This window comes from Convolutriloba macropyga, chromosome 7 (assembly GCF_964194025.1).
Source record: "Convolutriloba macropyga chromosome 7, txConMacr16.3, whole genome shotgun sequence".
Taxonomy (NCBI): domain Eukaryota; kingdom Metazoa; phylum Xenacoelomorpha; order Acoela; family Convolutidae; genus Convolutriloba; species Convolutriloba macropyga.
In genome coordinates this window covers 56269268-56285246 of record NC_134474.1, presented here as the reverse complement: position 1 = coordinate 56285246, position 15979 = coordinate 56269268, and the positions used below count along the sequence as shown (strand labels likewise).

The window sequence follows — 15979 nt, the reverse complement described above, 5'->3', positions numbered from 1 at the left end:
CAGTTGAAGTGGAATTAATGATACAGATTGAATAAATGTACCCACCAGTGGGACTGTATGCCTTCTCCATCATAATGGGAACTGTGTCCTTGTGTAGATTGTACGAGTACTCTGCCTCTGATCTGCACGCGGATGACTCCTTGTACTTCTCACTCACACATACCAACACACAGAATGCATTCTCCACTGCCTACAACAACATAAACATCAAAAACACACATTTAAAAATGTCTACCTTACTTACTCATATATGAGTACTTTAACCCAGACCTCGACATATTATGAAAACATAGCCGACTAACGTCGGGCGAATTGCTCTCAAACAACTGGCGAGCGGTTGGCTTCATCAGAAGCTAGCTACGGTTTAGTGAGGCTAGTTTTAGCTGAATTGAAGGGGCGTGAGGTGGGCGCTGCGGTGGGTTGGGGTGGGTGCACCGGATGGGATTGATGGGGGGGGCAACGGTGGGGATGTTGGCTGCACGGGGCCACGTCCTTACTGCCTGAACGATGTGCAAGGGTGGCAATTGGGGGAGGGGGGAGCGGGGAGTGAGTGGGGGCGAAGGGGCGCTGATGTGGGAGAGAGGTGAATTGAGGAGGATCAACCTCTAAGAACCGCCCGTTCTGTAAATCGAATACTTAATTCGAGACTGGCGAGCTGAAATGCTGTAAGAGAACTTAATGCCCTCTGGACGCTACCTCTTTATCCCGCTTTTGAGGACGAAAAATTAAATGGGTCAGAAGACAAAACGTTCAGGCGGAAAATCGCATAAAAGAGAAAGACCACAGGACTAATACAATTGCTACAATATTCGTTTGAGAACTATTCAAAACTTCGTTTCAGAGCAATTAAACACTTTAAAAGTCTAGTGAGAAGCAACAATAACTTTTATTGCACGGTCAAGCTTAGCTCTTTTCGTGGGAAATAAGGGTCGAGCATGGTCTTTTGGTAATCCATTGTGGAAAACAAATAACAACCGTCATTTCATCAGCAATTAGTTTATTGTGTTTTTAGAGGGCTTTGATCGCAAAAGTGTACCCCTTTTGATAGTTTATTACGTCAGTCCCTCTTTTCATCATCACCTCTTCAATATCGAATAGCCGTATACCCAATGACTAAACTAAATGCAACAATAGACAACTTGTGTATTCCAAATCGAATGCAAAATTTTTGGTTTTAGCTGAGTCCAGCTGAGTGCAGCCAAAGACCAGCTTACATTTCAGTCGAGCTGCAGCGCGGCAGCAAAATTTTTGGGTTGAGCTAAACTAGAGATAACCATAAATCTTTTGTAGGATCATTTGAGTGGATCAAGGTAATTTCATCCCACCTGATTGTGTCAAGCACGGTCTTTTCATAAGACTATCTTACACCAGGGCATGATTTTCTTCCATTCACCCTCACCCAAGCTGATGTCCCAGACCGAATCAACATCTGATCAGACTCACTAGAGCGAACAACGGTTAAAACTCCGCTCGGAATTACATAGTCTGGACGCCCTCATAGACGACCTCAAAGACGAGTCCTAAGAGAGACAATTTTGAGCGCTTCTGACTCTGATCAAAAGCAATTTTGAGTGACGGTGTATTATTGGAGAAATTTCAATTTCGAGTGCAATTTAGTCAACAAAATCAATTTTGCCTTAAAAAATTCGTTATTTTCCAGGAGAAAATTTTTGTTGTCTTGTTTAGAACTGTTGGCTCCACCGAAAACCAAAAAAAGGTGATGTCTTTTGTATCTTGATGAAGTTGACTGTACCCTAACCGATATCGGATGGACATCTTAGAAGATCTTGAAAGATTCCGGCAAAAACAGATTATCTTCCAATATCTTGCAAGACGGTGTTTATATCTCAAGATTATGCGCAAGCTAACCATTCGGAGTCGACAGGTGAGATGCACCTTTAACTTTCCTTCCGCTGATTGCCACTTACCTCTGCCATGGATGCGAGTGTGTCTGCACCCATGTTCTCCACATCCATCCACGTGGGAATGCCACTTCCCTTCAGACACGACTTCAACTTTAAAGCCAGAGGCTGAGATCCCCAGTTGTACGAGATCAACACCTGTTCAATGACAAATTGAGCCAATTTCCACCCAATTTAAGTAATTGGAAAGCGAATTCTAGTTACTCAGACTCAGTTGATTATTGACAAGTTCAGGCTTAAGGCCCGAGTGACGTCTGATAAAACCATCTTCGAGCGCATTTCAAGCATTTTATTCTTGAATATGAGATGATCATTGAAAAAGTTCGATACTCCTAAGGGCCAAATAATGGTCTAGTCGTCTAATGAGATGCAATCTCGGTCTGGGACTTCTTGTTCCTATGTTAATCAGATTTCCTATGTTAATACAATCCCGGGTCGAATGTCCTCCCTAAAATCCTCCCATTTTGATGTAAGAGTGGGGGGTAATTTGTCTATGGGGGTAAATTGATGTAAGAGTGTGGGGGTAATTTGTTCAGAGGGGGTAAAATGATGTAAGAGTTGGGCTGCAATGGGAGGACTTTTGAGGGATTATCCCCCTGACTGAAATTGCCATGTAAGAGTGGGCTGCTATGGACTGCAATGGGAAGACTTTTCAGGAATTACCCCTCTCCCCTGATTGAAAATCAGAGGGGGTAAAATGATGTAAGAGTGAGGGGGTAATTTGTTCAGTGGGGGTTTAGTGATGTAAGAGTTGGGCTGCCAAGGGGGGTAAAATGGTGTAAGAGTGAGGGGGTAATTTGTTCTGAGGGGGTAAAACGATGTAAGAGTTAGGGGTTAATTTGTTGAGATGGGGCAATTCTAACAAGTATTATTCAAATATATAGACCGTCAAGAGTTGGACAAGCTTTGATGGTCTGGAGGATAAGGCGACGCAGCTGAGGGTACAGAGGTTGTGGGTTCAAGACTGGCAGTCTTCAGGTAGGGGGGCTAAAACAATGTAAGATTGAGGGGGTAAAATGATGTAAGAGTTGGGCTGCCAGGGGGGTAAAATGATGTAAGAGTTGGGCTGCCAAGGGGGGTAAAATGATGTATGAGTGGGGCTGCAATGGGAGGAATTTTTTAAAAAATGCAGCTCAAAAACTCTTACATCTTTTTGGGCTGCATTGGACTTCCAAGGGGGGTAAAATGGTGTAAGAGTGAGGGGGTAAAAGACAAATTAATCCCCCACTCTTACAGCATTTTTGGTCTGCCAAGGGGGTGAAATGGTGTAAGAGTGAAGGGGTAAAAGACAAATTACCCCCGAACTCTTACATCGTTTTACCACCCTTGGCAGACCAAAAAAGATGTAAGAGTGGGGGGTTAATTTGTCTTTTACCCCCTCACTCTTAGACCATTTTACCCCCCTTGGAAGCCCAATGGAGCTGCATTTTCCTAAAAAAATCCTCCCATTGCAGCCCCACTCATACATCATTTTGGGCGGAAAAATTCAACCCGGGATGTGCGCGTTAAATATTCTGTTGAACGTGGCGGAGGAATAGGCAGTGTCCTATATCAGTCCGTGTTATTCACTTATAAGCTGGAAGTTGAAAAGTAAAAAATGCTTTTCAAAGCAAAATATGTTTGACGGAAGCGCGTTCCGAAAAATTGTGCGGTAGATTATTTGCAGTATAATCCTATTCTTAATACTTTAAATCGGAAAAATTGAGCGGCAAAAGGATTAAGAGGATGAAAATTTTTTGAAATGCCCTTGCTGCAGAACTTTAGTACTTTGCACACTTATCTGATCCTATTTTTCATTTTAAGGCTCCTAATTGCTTTGTGGAAATCACTTTCACAAAATTTAAGTGCTTTCCGCATTGAACGGAATTCGGCCCTTGAAAACGCCAGCCACTTTCTTTGAAAATATAACTTTTTTGGTATCGGTAGGCGTTCGTAATGCAATGATATATAGTTAAAACTTGTTTCAGCTATAAATCTTAATTTAATATTGGGTTAGAGGCTAAAAAATGATACTTTTATCAGATTGGTAGTGTAAGTCAACAAGGTTACTAATTTCCAGTACAATCGAGGTGAGCTGTGTTAGCTGATGGAAATTAAATAGTCCCCCACTTGCTGATGAGCGATACAATTTTCTTGAGAAATAAAGAGTTGCGGGGAAAAAACTTTGGAATATCCCTTCTGACATACTTTATGTTTCTATCTGGTTAACAATTATTAATTTCTAGGAAGATTTGAAGATATCGAAAAGGAAAGGAAAGCCGTTGTCTGCGGCTGCTGCGAGTTCCGATTAATAATTTCTTTTTATCCAGCTTTTCTCTTCAATAATACAATTTCGTTTTGCTAGTCTTCTTCGGAGCTCAAACACTACTCAATCCAATGCAAAATAAAAGAGATATAAGAGCATTCTTGGATGCAGAAACATTACGAAAACTCAAATAATACTATCTTTCGGGTTGGGATCCATTAGAGGATTTGAACTGAATCTCAGGCTCCGCAGACATTGGCAATCCAATCCAAGATGTTTGAAACCCTGTTTCGATTTTATTCATTATTAATTATTATTTTTATTAATAATTTATTTTTTTCTACCAATTCTGAAACCTAGAAAATTGAAATTTTCAGGAGTATGTTCTTTCAGGTTCTAATTTTTCTGATTATTCTTCAAATGGATTCAATTGTACGGTCGATAATGAATCTGTTACATAGTTTTTGCGATGAAAACGATCTTTAATTGGCATGTTGGGTGTTCATATCCACGTTTCCTATGGTCATATCCATTTATCTGCAGATCTGCTGATGTTCAACAGGGTTGAATTAGCCAGAAATACCCATTAATTGGAATTCTTGATTTTAATATTAGAAGATCTCTTGTGAGACGATCCCAGACCAAAGTGACCTGCAGGACCGAAATGGAACCAAAACAAAATAACCATTGATTAGACTGTTTTTTTCTGAAATGGTTGATCCAATGGTTTTGTGCGTTTGTGATCATAGCGTCCTGGACCTAATTGACCTCTGATCATCACCACCAGACAAAAATGCCATATGTGTTTTTTATGTGGTTTGCGTGTGTATGTATATGTTCAAGTGTAAGTGAATGTGTGTGCGTGTGTTTGCGTGTTTACATGTTTGGGCTTCCGATATTTGTCTTCGAGTGGCGTGTTGACTGATTCCTTCAGCCTCTTCTTCTGGTCCAACTCGAAGATGACCCTTTTGCACAGTTCCACTATTTCAAAGTCATTAGTGGTAATTAGGAAGTCATCCAGGGCCCTCTTAGTGAAATCTGTCAAACCACTTCTCGTCTTGATCTTGAAACTGGAATGAAACACAATGTAACTTCTCAATTATCAATTTTGGGTTGTCGCCTCTTAGAAAAAAACAACTATTGATAGCATATATAGCTATCAATAGTTGTTTGTTGTTCCTCTAAATTTAGTCTAATTGTTTTTTGGTTTCAATCAGTTATTGAGTACAAAAACTTTGTGTAATTGATTATTAAATCTTCTGCAAGCATCAAATTTCGGCATAGTTTGAGCTCTTTATTTTTTTCACAGATATTTGATAAAAAGAGAATCGAAAATTGGACGGCGTTGGGTAATAAAACCACGTACGAAAAATGTTACATAGCTTATAGTTGTTCTTGAACTTTACATTGGTCTCCAAAACGATACTGTTGACCAAATTTTTCTTATCAAAATGATCAAATCTTTCCTTAATTTATGAAGTAGCTGCAATGTCTGAATCCTCTGATCCCTGTCCAGTGACGTAATCGGAAGTAAATGCAGCAATGAGTCCACAATGTGCAGGTCTATCAGGATGTCTTTGGTCGTGTCATTCTCGGAGATGTTGACGAATATTATGAGCAGTTCACTCAATTTATATGTCGCATTGGAGATCACAACGTCGCCTCCTTTGCTCTGTTAACACAGATTTTAGAACATCAACAATTAAATTGATATCAGGGTTCACTTAAACGCTGACGATAAACGAGTTCACAAATTACTAGGTTTACCCGGTCTGGCAACTTATTCAAAAACCTGTCACAAAATATTTATCAACTAAGACAGAGGAGTTTCTTAATTTGAGCAACCTTTTTCATGAACCCACAATTTTATTGAGATATTTATTACTATTTTTCATTTTTTAATTAGTTACAAATATCAAGTCGACGCAATAAAAGCACCCAGGTTGAGGTCGCGCTCGAAATCTCCTCTGATCAGACCGTCCCAGACAAGTGGGACCTCTGATCAGACCGTCCCAGACCGAAGTGACCTCTGATCAGACGAGTATGCGCTCAAAGAACATTGTACGCTCGAAGTGCGCTCGAATCCGCCTCTGATCAGACGAGTTCCAGACCGAAGTGACCCCTGATCAGACAAGTTCCAGACCATTGTCCAGACAAGTTCCAGACCATTGTCCAGACTAAAGTGCGCTCGAAATTTTGTCCCAGACTAAAGTGCGCTCGAAATCACCTCTGATCAGACAAAAGTGCGCTCGAAGTTGCCTCTGTTTAGACTAAAGTGCGTTCGAAATAGTCTGATCAGAGAATGATTTTGAACATGAACAGATCTATCAATATCGTTATAATATATTCATTTCATCTATCATTTTATCAATCTTATATTCAACTAACAAAAAGCCAATCCTGAAAGTATTGTTAATAAAAAATAAATCTAAAAAAATGATCAAAAGAGTTACTGAGTAGTATGCCATTCATTTATGCTTTTAACTGAAAAAATGAACTTAGACAGCTTTGCATAAAAACGTCTTGATTCATAAAAACGTTGATTCAAAATCTTTTCTTGAGGGGACCGGCAGTTGTTACCAGCTGGACCCCTTGGTTCTGATCAAACCCATCAGATTTTCAGATGCAGTTCTGATCAGAATGCTGTTTTATTGTTGACTCTTGCCAGAGACAACAAAAGTCAGTAAGAAAACGAAAAAAACTTGAAAAAAAATTCGCTCGAATTGGTCTCTGGTCAGACTAGTGTGCGCTCGAATCGGCCTCTGATCAGACTAGTGTGTGCCTGAAACTGTCTCTGATCAGACCGTCCCAGACAAAAGTGACCTCTGATCAGGCAAGTGCCAGACCATTGTCCAGACAAAAGTGCGCTCGAAGCCTTTTCCAGACCATGTAATTCGAGCGCACCGGGAACATGTGTGCGCTCGAAATTCGTCTGATCAGGGGTCACTTCGGTCTGGTCACCTCGATCTGGGCATTCGTTAAAGATATTGAAGAATAATTTGGCATCTTTTATTTGCCATTCAAAACAAGAACCAATTTATGACAAGATGGCTACCTGACAATTTACCCAACTCCATTTGCCCATTGTCATTTTGCCCGATTCCAACATACCCAATGCCAACTTACCAAGTGCTCTTTGATCTTCTCGTTCAATTATCCGACATTGGGTTGTGATAGTTTCATTTCAACTACCACGGGCCATCTAATTACATAGCCGGCTAAATAGTTGTTTTGGTAATTTTAGCAACAGAGTACATTAAAGTTGGCATTGGGTAAAATGGCGTTGGGTAAAATGGAATTAGGTAAAATGGCATTGGGTAAAATGGCAGGTTGGGTAAAATGCAACTGGGTAAATTGTTCCAACACCGACAAGATAAAAACCCAACTCAGGTCTAGAACTTGACTTACGACAAACTTTTAAAAGTCAATTGCTCGACGGTGTCAATATTGACTAAAGATGGGATTTCCATTATCCTTGCTAAATTCTTTTATAGGGTGAGTATGATTTTTTCACAATAATTTTTGGTCGGCCGTCTTTTCTCCATAGGTCTGGGGAAGTTTTATGTTAAATGAGCAATAGTCTTTTCGTTTTTTTCGGCAGGCAGACCAGCATGCACGAAGCAGTACAAACACCAAAATAGCAATACCGCTGTATAATCCAACTTAAAAGGAGTTGGAACACAAACGAAATAGAGTTATTAGGATAAAGCAGTTGTAACTCCTATTCTCAATTTGCTAGTTTAAATAAAAATTTATGCTAGTTTTAGCGGTCACAAACACTGCATTTTTTGCACGAGCCACATTTTTTTCAATGCTAAGAATATACAGCATTAGATGATTCATTAGAACACTGTTTTTGATTCTATTCTGCCCCCCCGCCCAGCTTAGTGAGCATAAATTTTTTATGACCCCCAGGCGCACGTGCTATTTTCTTACATAGTAGCGTGCTATATAATAACAAATAATTTGTAACCGGGGTGATAGAAAACAGAGATCCCTGTTTTTCCATTGATTTTTTTCACTCCATATTGAAATACCTAAAGTTGACTGCGCTATATGTCTTATGGTATGTTAATGGTAATTGGGGTATAAAATTTGTGCCAACCGCTATCCCGAAGGTTAGTGCAAGAGTAAATCCGCGCTGAATCACTATAGAGATATTCTGTTTTTTAGGATGGGCAGTATTCTGTTCATATCCCAATTTACACGGGCCAGTCTTGGTTTTTGAGTAATAATTACTTCATGAAAAATGCTATATGCAGCTTAACTCCCGCCAACAATGTATGGTTTATATGCGATTCGAACTTCCGCGTGGGTACTTGTAACATTTAAGTTGCGTACCAAGCCGCAACTACTACGCTAAATGGGCTTTGTGGTAATTGCCTACAAACCAGTTTATATATATATATATATATATATATATATATATATATATATATAAATAGGGTATACCAGTATAGTAATTACCAGTTATCAGCTACAAAAGTATGGCATTATTCTACTCAGACTTATCTGTAGGTTAAGAGTAATTTTCAGACTGAACAGGTAATCTTAGCATGATCTCAATTTAATCATAATGAAGGACAACTGCGCATAAAGAAACTTAAAATAATCTGGAGATGCAATGTTTCAGAACTGAATTAAGTTTTTACAATTAAAATGTACTGGTTCAGCGCTGAAGTGCTCTGAGACCCAAGTCCCGGTATGAGTTAGACGGCTTTAATGAAAAAGTTTCTCAATTTTCAAAAAGTGCTTTTAAAATTTTCTGATCCAGTGTTTGAACTTTGAGTCAGCTAAAGTCCACCCTATAAAAATTTGCCTAAAATCAGGAATGCATTCTAGGTCAAGTTAAACTCTTTACAGAGAGAGTTTGTGCCCAGCAGAATTTTTTGTACTAATTATCGGTCAGTAATTGCCTTCTCATACGTCAACACGGCTAAGCGTCGGAGCTAGCCGGTTATGAGATATATTGCAATGATCAAACTTTGCGAAAGCAGAACACTAGCTAGTCAGCATCAAAGAGCATATTGTTTCAGGAGAATCGTGACGAATTGATAAAAGCTTACCAACGACAGATCAGTATCGCAAAAAAAACGCATTTTCAAAACTCAAATCAGCAAAAAAGAGCAGCTGGAAATTTGCAGCTTACGAGATGTATTGCCATACTACAAACTTTGAGATTTATTGCAATGCTACAAACTTTGAGATGTGTATTGCAAACTTTGCAAAAATTATCTCTGGGAAGAAAAAGAGAGCATAGATTTTGAAGCGAAACAGAGAGAAAACAAAAGAGCGGAAACATCAATCAGTTTTAACAAAAATAAAAAAAATTTTCAGTTATTAGTTGAGAACCCACCTTCAGGTTTTCTTACAACTGATGAGTTAAAGTTCGTCCTCTTCTTTCTTTTTGTTCAATGAAATTTTCTACTCTCTGGTAGATAATTCCCACGAAAGGGAATGGCAAGTATTTTCACGTTTTTCTGAATATTGGAGAATTGACTTTTTAATTAAGTATCAATTTTAGTTGAAACATACAGCTAATGCGAAAAAAGGACACCCAATTTGAGGTTTTCATATTTGTGGTTTCTGTGTCTAAGTTCGTCCGAATTGTTTTCTGACCAGCATTCGACCAAATGTCTTTTGGTCAGATTATAATAATCTCTTGCATTCTCTGATAAAAACATTGTCCTTCTTGATGCAGACACAATTTGGTCGGGCAGTAATTGTGGAGAGCAAGCATCTTTCATATGTACAGAATACTGTGTTCTCTTCAAGTCTGATTAGCTACACCGAAAACAAGTCGTCCCAAAAATGCTTAAAATGTAGTCATCAAGTAAAAAGAAAACTAATAAACAAATTTATCTGTTGCACATTTGATGAACCAGTAATCGATTTAATTCTGTCTTAATTTGAAACACGATTTTTCAAAATGTTGGAAGGAAACAACTGAAAATACAATATTTTCGTCACAGTGAATGGGAAAAAAAAACTATTACAATTGAACAACCTAAATGTATTCAATAAGATGATGTCGCAATACAATACAACAGCGACAACAGTTATGTGAAAAAGGTCACGAAATTCTAAAGCCTTTTGGAACTTTTCCAATTGAATTATAGGTTGACATGCTCTAGTTCTATGCTGTTTACTAATAATTTACTCTTGCTCTGTTGCTGTTTAATTATTAGACTGCAAAGAACCAAAAAACTAATATCAAACTTTCCAGATCGGCAAAAATCAGACTTATGAAAGGAATTTTGCACGGCCCAACAAAATACTATGCGCAATCAGTAACTTGTCAATAACTCGACTTTTGAAGTGCTTTTTCGCGACCAATCAAAAAAGATATCCCACACAAAATGCCCTTGAAAAAACAACGGTTGACCCAAAATGGCCCTTTACTCGATCCAGGCGTTTCTTTGACTTTAAGTAGAAAGCTTGACTGTTAATGAACTCAATAAGGGCCACCTCAGTAGAACTTATGAGTGTTATCATATGTCGAGGCCTATACCTGGGCTGCCCAGAATTGAAATTTTGCCAGGACTGTGATGTAACGACTAACACACTCCGCCGGGTTTTAAAGACTGTTGGTTTGAGTACTCTTTACCCCCCTCCCCCCCCCCCTTCGTTGTCGACGACCAATCTTGCAAGAAAATACACTCTTCATGTAAGACTCTCGCAAGACGAGAATCATCTTGCATATGCATAAAAGACTATGGGTCGACCGATATTGGGTATGAAAATACCGACTTATGAAAAGACTTTAGGTCTACCGTTACTAGGAGGTCGACCGTGTACCGTGTATTTAAGGTAGGAAAATACCCCCCCCCCCCAGGTCGACTTTCTAAGTCCTTTCATAAAGCCGACCTCTCAACTGGGAATGAAACTTGCGAAATTCGAATCAGCTCCCCGCTATAGCCTAAATGTTATGTTTGTTATTGCCTTGGGCGCCGGCACAATGTTAACGACCAGAAGTTACCTCGACAGTTTCATGAAGTGCCTTGATGAGGATGTTGATGTCGGCAGAGGTGGTGGTAAGGTCAGACTTCCTCTCGTGGTCAGTCAGGAGCAGGATGCATGTTAGAGCCAGGATCCTCTGATCAAAGCTGAAGTCCTCCGACATGCACTTCACTGTCTCGATGTGAGGAGCCATATGTTTACTAAAACGACCAATTTTACAGCTTTTACAGCAAAATGACAACCTCACATTTTTTAAAGATAAATTTTTCCTCCTAGAAACTAATTCTAGGATCTGATAGAAAAACATTCTGACAGAAACATTGGGGTGTTAACATGCTTTATTTTGCAAAAACGGTTTTCGATCATTTCAAACTACCAAAATAGATCGAAGCTTGGCTTCAAGACGACCAAAATCTCGCAAAATTATGAAGGTGCACAAAATTATGAATGCCTGATATAAAGCTGACTCCCCGCTTGTCTCCCAAGAAAGGTTGTTTGACCTACAGATATTGGTTGAAAATCCGAATTCGTAGAGATGAAGATGAGCCTTGTTCTTAACTCTCTGAGAGGCGATTGAAAATTTTTTGAGAAAAGGCATTATGAAATCCTGCGATGACGCCGCAGAGGTATACCCAAATCGTCACGGGCAAATATGCCCGGTCTTTGTATCTTGTGTTCGTTTTTCTTATGTTAAGACCTTGAAAATGCAACAATATTTTGGAAAATAGCTACTTTTGCAAAAACAGACACAAGTGAAGGGAATTGCGCAACCCGTGCTCAAAAAAGTGTCCAAATTTTAGCCGCGAATTAAATGTACAAGCTATGTATCCTAATTTTTGCGGGTTTTGTGTAACGAATCTGCTCCATTTATATATCGCTTTTTCGCACGCAACGTAACTCAATTTCGCACTATAAGCGCAATTAAGCATAATTTAAAATTCGTTTTTAAGCATAAAATGATTATTAAAGCTTTATTAATACTATTAGTACTCATTACCGCTTATCAAAGGGTTCCTACCCGATTCATTGAATATACACCAGTACATCAACTGGAAGATATGGCGGCTCATTAAAGCTATGGTGGTTAAAGATATGGCAGTTATGAAAGCTTTATTACTTTTACTAGTACTTTATTACTATTTTGTTACTACTTATTAAATGGTTTTACTTATTAAAGGGTGTTACTTATTAAAGGATATTACAAATTATTACTACTTTGTTGCAATTTATTGTACTTTATTACTACTAATTAGTACTATTTATTCCTATATAGTAAAATCGGCTAGTCCCACATTGATATACAAAGCATTTTTTGAGTGATGTATTTTTGGGAAAAAAATCAGTTTTTGTGGCGCTGGGACGTACACCATAAAAATAAAGTTGCTTGTATTTAAATTACTTCAAAGCTTTGAAAACCGCAATTAAATCTATACTAAAGTGCTTATTACAAAGTATTAAATACTTTGTTTGCTCCAAAAGCGCACGTTTAATTGGACTCAATTGCGGATTAGAGATACTTTTAATGCAAGTAATAGGTACCTAACATGGGCGGAAAGGTGCTACAAGACTTGTCACCTATTTTTCAATTTTAAAGTTCTTTTATTTCGCAAAAATTGCGAAACCCTTTTTTCCGAAAAATAAGATACAAAGGATGTCTCCTAATTTCGTTCTCTTTTTGTATATAATTTTCGAGCGAATTTTACTAAGGCGGAAAATTTAGGGTATAACTCTGCGGTGTAATGCATGCATCAAAAACTAAGAACTTTAGGTTACATTACCAAAATGGTATTTTTGTGAAAGGGTAGAAAAGGAATCAAACATGAAATTAACTTCTGATCGAAATAATGCACTGATCCAAAAATAAAATGGTTAGATATCTGGAAGATAGAATTAGGTGAAAATAATTCCATTAGAAATTCCTCTGCATCGTAAAAAATATTAATTTTGCAGAAGAGAGTGTAATCTGTCTATACATATGCAAAAGCCTATAAAAACAGTTTTTCTACTCAATTTAATTATGCTTAGTAAAAGCTGTACAAAAGTCAATCGTAATAAAAGACATGATAGATGGGCTTGTTAGGTATATATCAAAAAAATGCCAAGCCGGACTTGTTCCTAGTGTTACTCAGTGTTTTGATGTTGTGATGTAATGTACGCGACCCTCGGTTAGGTATTAGTTTAAGTAACTTATTTTTAATGAACTGTTTTAAATCTATATGAGTAAAACACGTATTGAAACATATATTCTAGAAATTTGGTTGCTCATATTTGGTTGCGACTTCTTGTCAGATGTTTTTGGGAAAGAGTAACTCTCAGGTTTTTGGCGGTAGTTTTAATCATCAGCAAATGTCATGCTTTTCTTGAGTTCCCAAGGTCATTGGGAACATGCTCCAAGAAGGAGGGCAGGGGTTGGAGATCATCTTGATTGTTGTTTGATCCGATATCCTTGAACCTATTTAATTGGAATGAAAATACTGTAAGTGCAATAACATTAAAGGGGGTGGATGTAGCTCATGTTGCCTAAGACCGAAGCGAAAAATTTGAATTAAAAAACTATGGGGAAAAAACCCGTGCGAGGCCGGCGACAGGACGCACGAACGAGCCGTAAGCCATTTCTACTTTGGCGACTCGTACTTCACCGTCTCGTCCAGGGGATGTTTCCACAACTCTTCCAAGGGGCCAGATTCCTCTCGGCGTCAAGTCCTTGAGTACCCACACAACATCTCCTAATTTCAGAGGAGGCTGGATGTTGTCTGTCCATTTACGTCTCTTGAGTAATGTCGGCAGGTACTCCTTAATCAAACGCCGCCACACGTGGTTCATCAACTGCTGCACGTGCTTCCAGTTCTTGAAACTAGCTGGCTGCTGATCTCCAAAGTTTCCGGGTGGCAGGGAACTGTAAGGGTATTGAATGAGGAAATGGTTAGGAGTGAGTGGTTCTTCGTTTTCAGGCAGATCAGCAACGTTTGTCGAGGGTCTGGAATTCAGGATTGCTTCGACTTCTACCATTATTGTCTCAAAGATGTCGAAGAATGAGAGACGCTTAGATCCTAGAATGATTAAGAGTGTCCTTTTGGCACTCTGAATCAATCGCTCTCACACGCCATCGAAATGAGGGCCGTATGGTGGGTTAAATTTCCATGTGGTTTTGACTGCAGCAGCTAGGGTTTTATAAATCTTGTCTTTGTCTGAAGCCTTAACCGACTTCTTCAGCTCTTCGGAGGCGCCAACAAATGTTTTTCCGTTATCGCTGTACAATAAAATAGGTTGGCATCTTCGGCAGGTGAATCGTCGATAAGCATTGAGGAAGGTGTCTCTATTTATATCTGGACATGTTTCTAAATGGACTGCTCGCGTAACGAGGCATGTAAAAATAAGTCCATAATGTTTTTCGATTTTGCCTTGTTTGTCCTCAATGTAAAACGGGCCAAAAAAGTCCAGTCCTGTGTTGGCAAACGGAAATTTGGTTTCTTCTGTGGGGAAACGGAAAGCAGGAAGCGGGGCCATTATTGGTTGTATATTTTGAGTGTCAAGACGGCGACACAGAAAACATCGGTGTTTTTTTGAAAATAGTGTTTTTCGAAGTCCAATGACGTAGTAGCGTTGTTGTACGAATGCTTTGACCGGTTATGTTGCTTGATGAGCACAAATTCTGTGCGCATGTTCAAGGTATAGTCTCGCAATCTTTTCCTTTGCGTCCAAGATTATTGGACATTTTTCGATCTCCAAATATGTTGGAGCAAATAGGAGACGGCCACTAGATCGTAGGAGTCCGTTTTGGTCAATTTTTGGATTTAAGTTTCTCAATTTGCTCTTGGCGTCTAACTTTTGTGTTCTTTTTAATGCGTTGATTGTTGAGGAGAAAGCATTGTTTTGAGACAACTTTAGCAGAAAATTTTGAGATAAACAAACATCATCTTTTGTGTATTGGCTTTTGTCGGAACGATTCTTCTTAGCTCTGTAAATTAAATTGAAGACAGTTGCGAGGGTAAAAGTAGCTTATTCCATGTTGAAAAGCGGTTTGGATCTAGAACAGGTTTGATTGGTGTTTTTGTATTTCTGGTTACGGCACCTACGGTTGAAATCTTTTTCATATCTTTCCAAGAACTTTCAGTGTTTTGCAAAAATTGTGGTGCTGTAAGCCATTTCGGGGGGATTTGTGATGGCTCAAGGCCAAGCGTTCCATGGTCGGCTGGATAAAAATTAGTTGAGACATAATTCCACTCATCAGTTTTAGTTGTTTTCTTAATTTCTTCGAGTCGATTTGAGACGAAAACAATTTGTTTTGTAGTTGAACTGATCCAATCTAAGACAACACGACTATCAGTCCACAAGTAGACTTTTTCAAACTTTAAAGTCATTTCGGTTTCTATCAATGTGCGGAGGCGTGTACCTAAAACGGCTGCTTCGAGTTCTAATTTTGGCACACTAATTTGTTTTATTGGTGCAACTTTGTATTTTCTAAGCAGAAAAGATGTTTGAAAGATATCGTCCTGTTTTTGGGTGCGAATGTAAGCAACTGCTGACAATGCAACGGTTGAGGCGTCAACAAAGACATGGGCTGGTGATTATTTTCCTGATTGGCTGAGGAGTTCAACCATCTGGGGATTTTGATATCAGGCATTGCAAAATAACTATCGAGCACTTTTGTAGGTTGGAACGAAGTTCTGCGGGAAGTGGTTCATCCTATTTCTTGCCTAGCTTCCAGACTTGTTGTAAAAGCATTTTGATTCTAATTGTGAGCGGGGACAAAATTCCTAGGGGATCGAAAATTGTGGATACTAAGCTGAACATTTTCCTTTGTGTATACTCACTTGCATATCGGGGAAATTGATCTAATGTCGTCTTTAGA

General features: G+C 38.9%; 2 protein-coding genes across 2 annotated transcripts in view; one reads left to right on the top strand and one right to left on the bottom strand.

Annotated features, from left to right (window-relative positions):
- The window catches only part of LOC142343176 (uncharacterized), an 87759-nt gene that overhangs the window by 14467 nt on the left and 57313 nt on the right, over positions 1-15979 (bottom strand). The window contains exons 4-8 of the mRNA XM_075394878.1: positions 11147-11327; positions 5636-5839; positions 5048-5239; positions 1929-2060; positions 46-190 (exon numbers count right to left, since the gene is read on the bottom strand). Of these exons, the coding sequence (XP_075250993.1) occupies positions 46-190; positions 1929-2060; positions 5048-5239; positions 5636-5839; positions 11147-11327 (854 nt within the window). The remainder of the gene's footprint in view (positions 1-45; positions 191-1928; positions 2061-5047; positions 5240-5635; positions 5840-11146; positions 11328-15979) is intronic.
- LOC142343179 (dehydrogenase/reductase SDR family member 7-like) overlaps positions 12277-15979 on the top strand; it is a 136848-nt gene continuing 133145 nt past the window's right edge. Inside the window, exon 1 of the mRNA XM_075394882.1 lies at positions 12277-12287. The gene's annotated coding sequence lies outside the window, so the exon portion shown is untranslated. The remainder of the gene's footprint in view (positions 12288-15979) is intronic.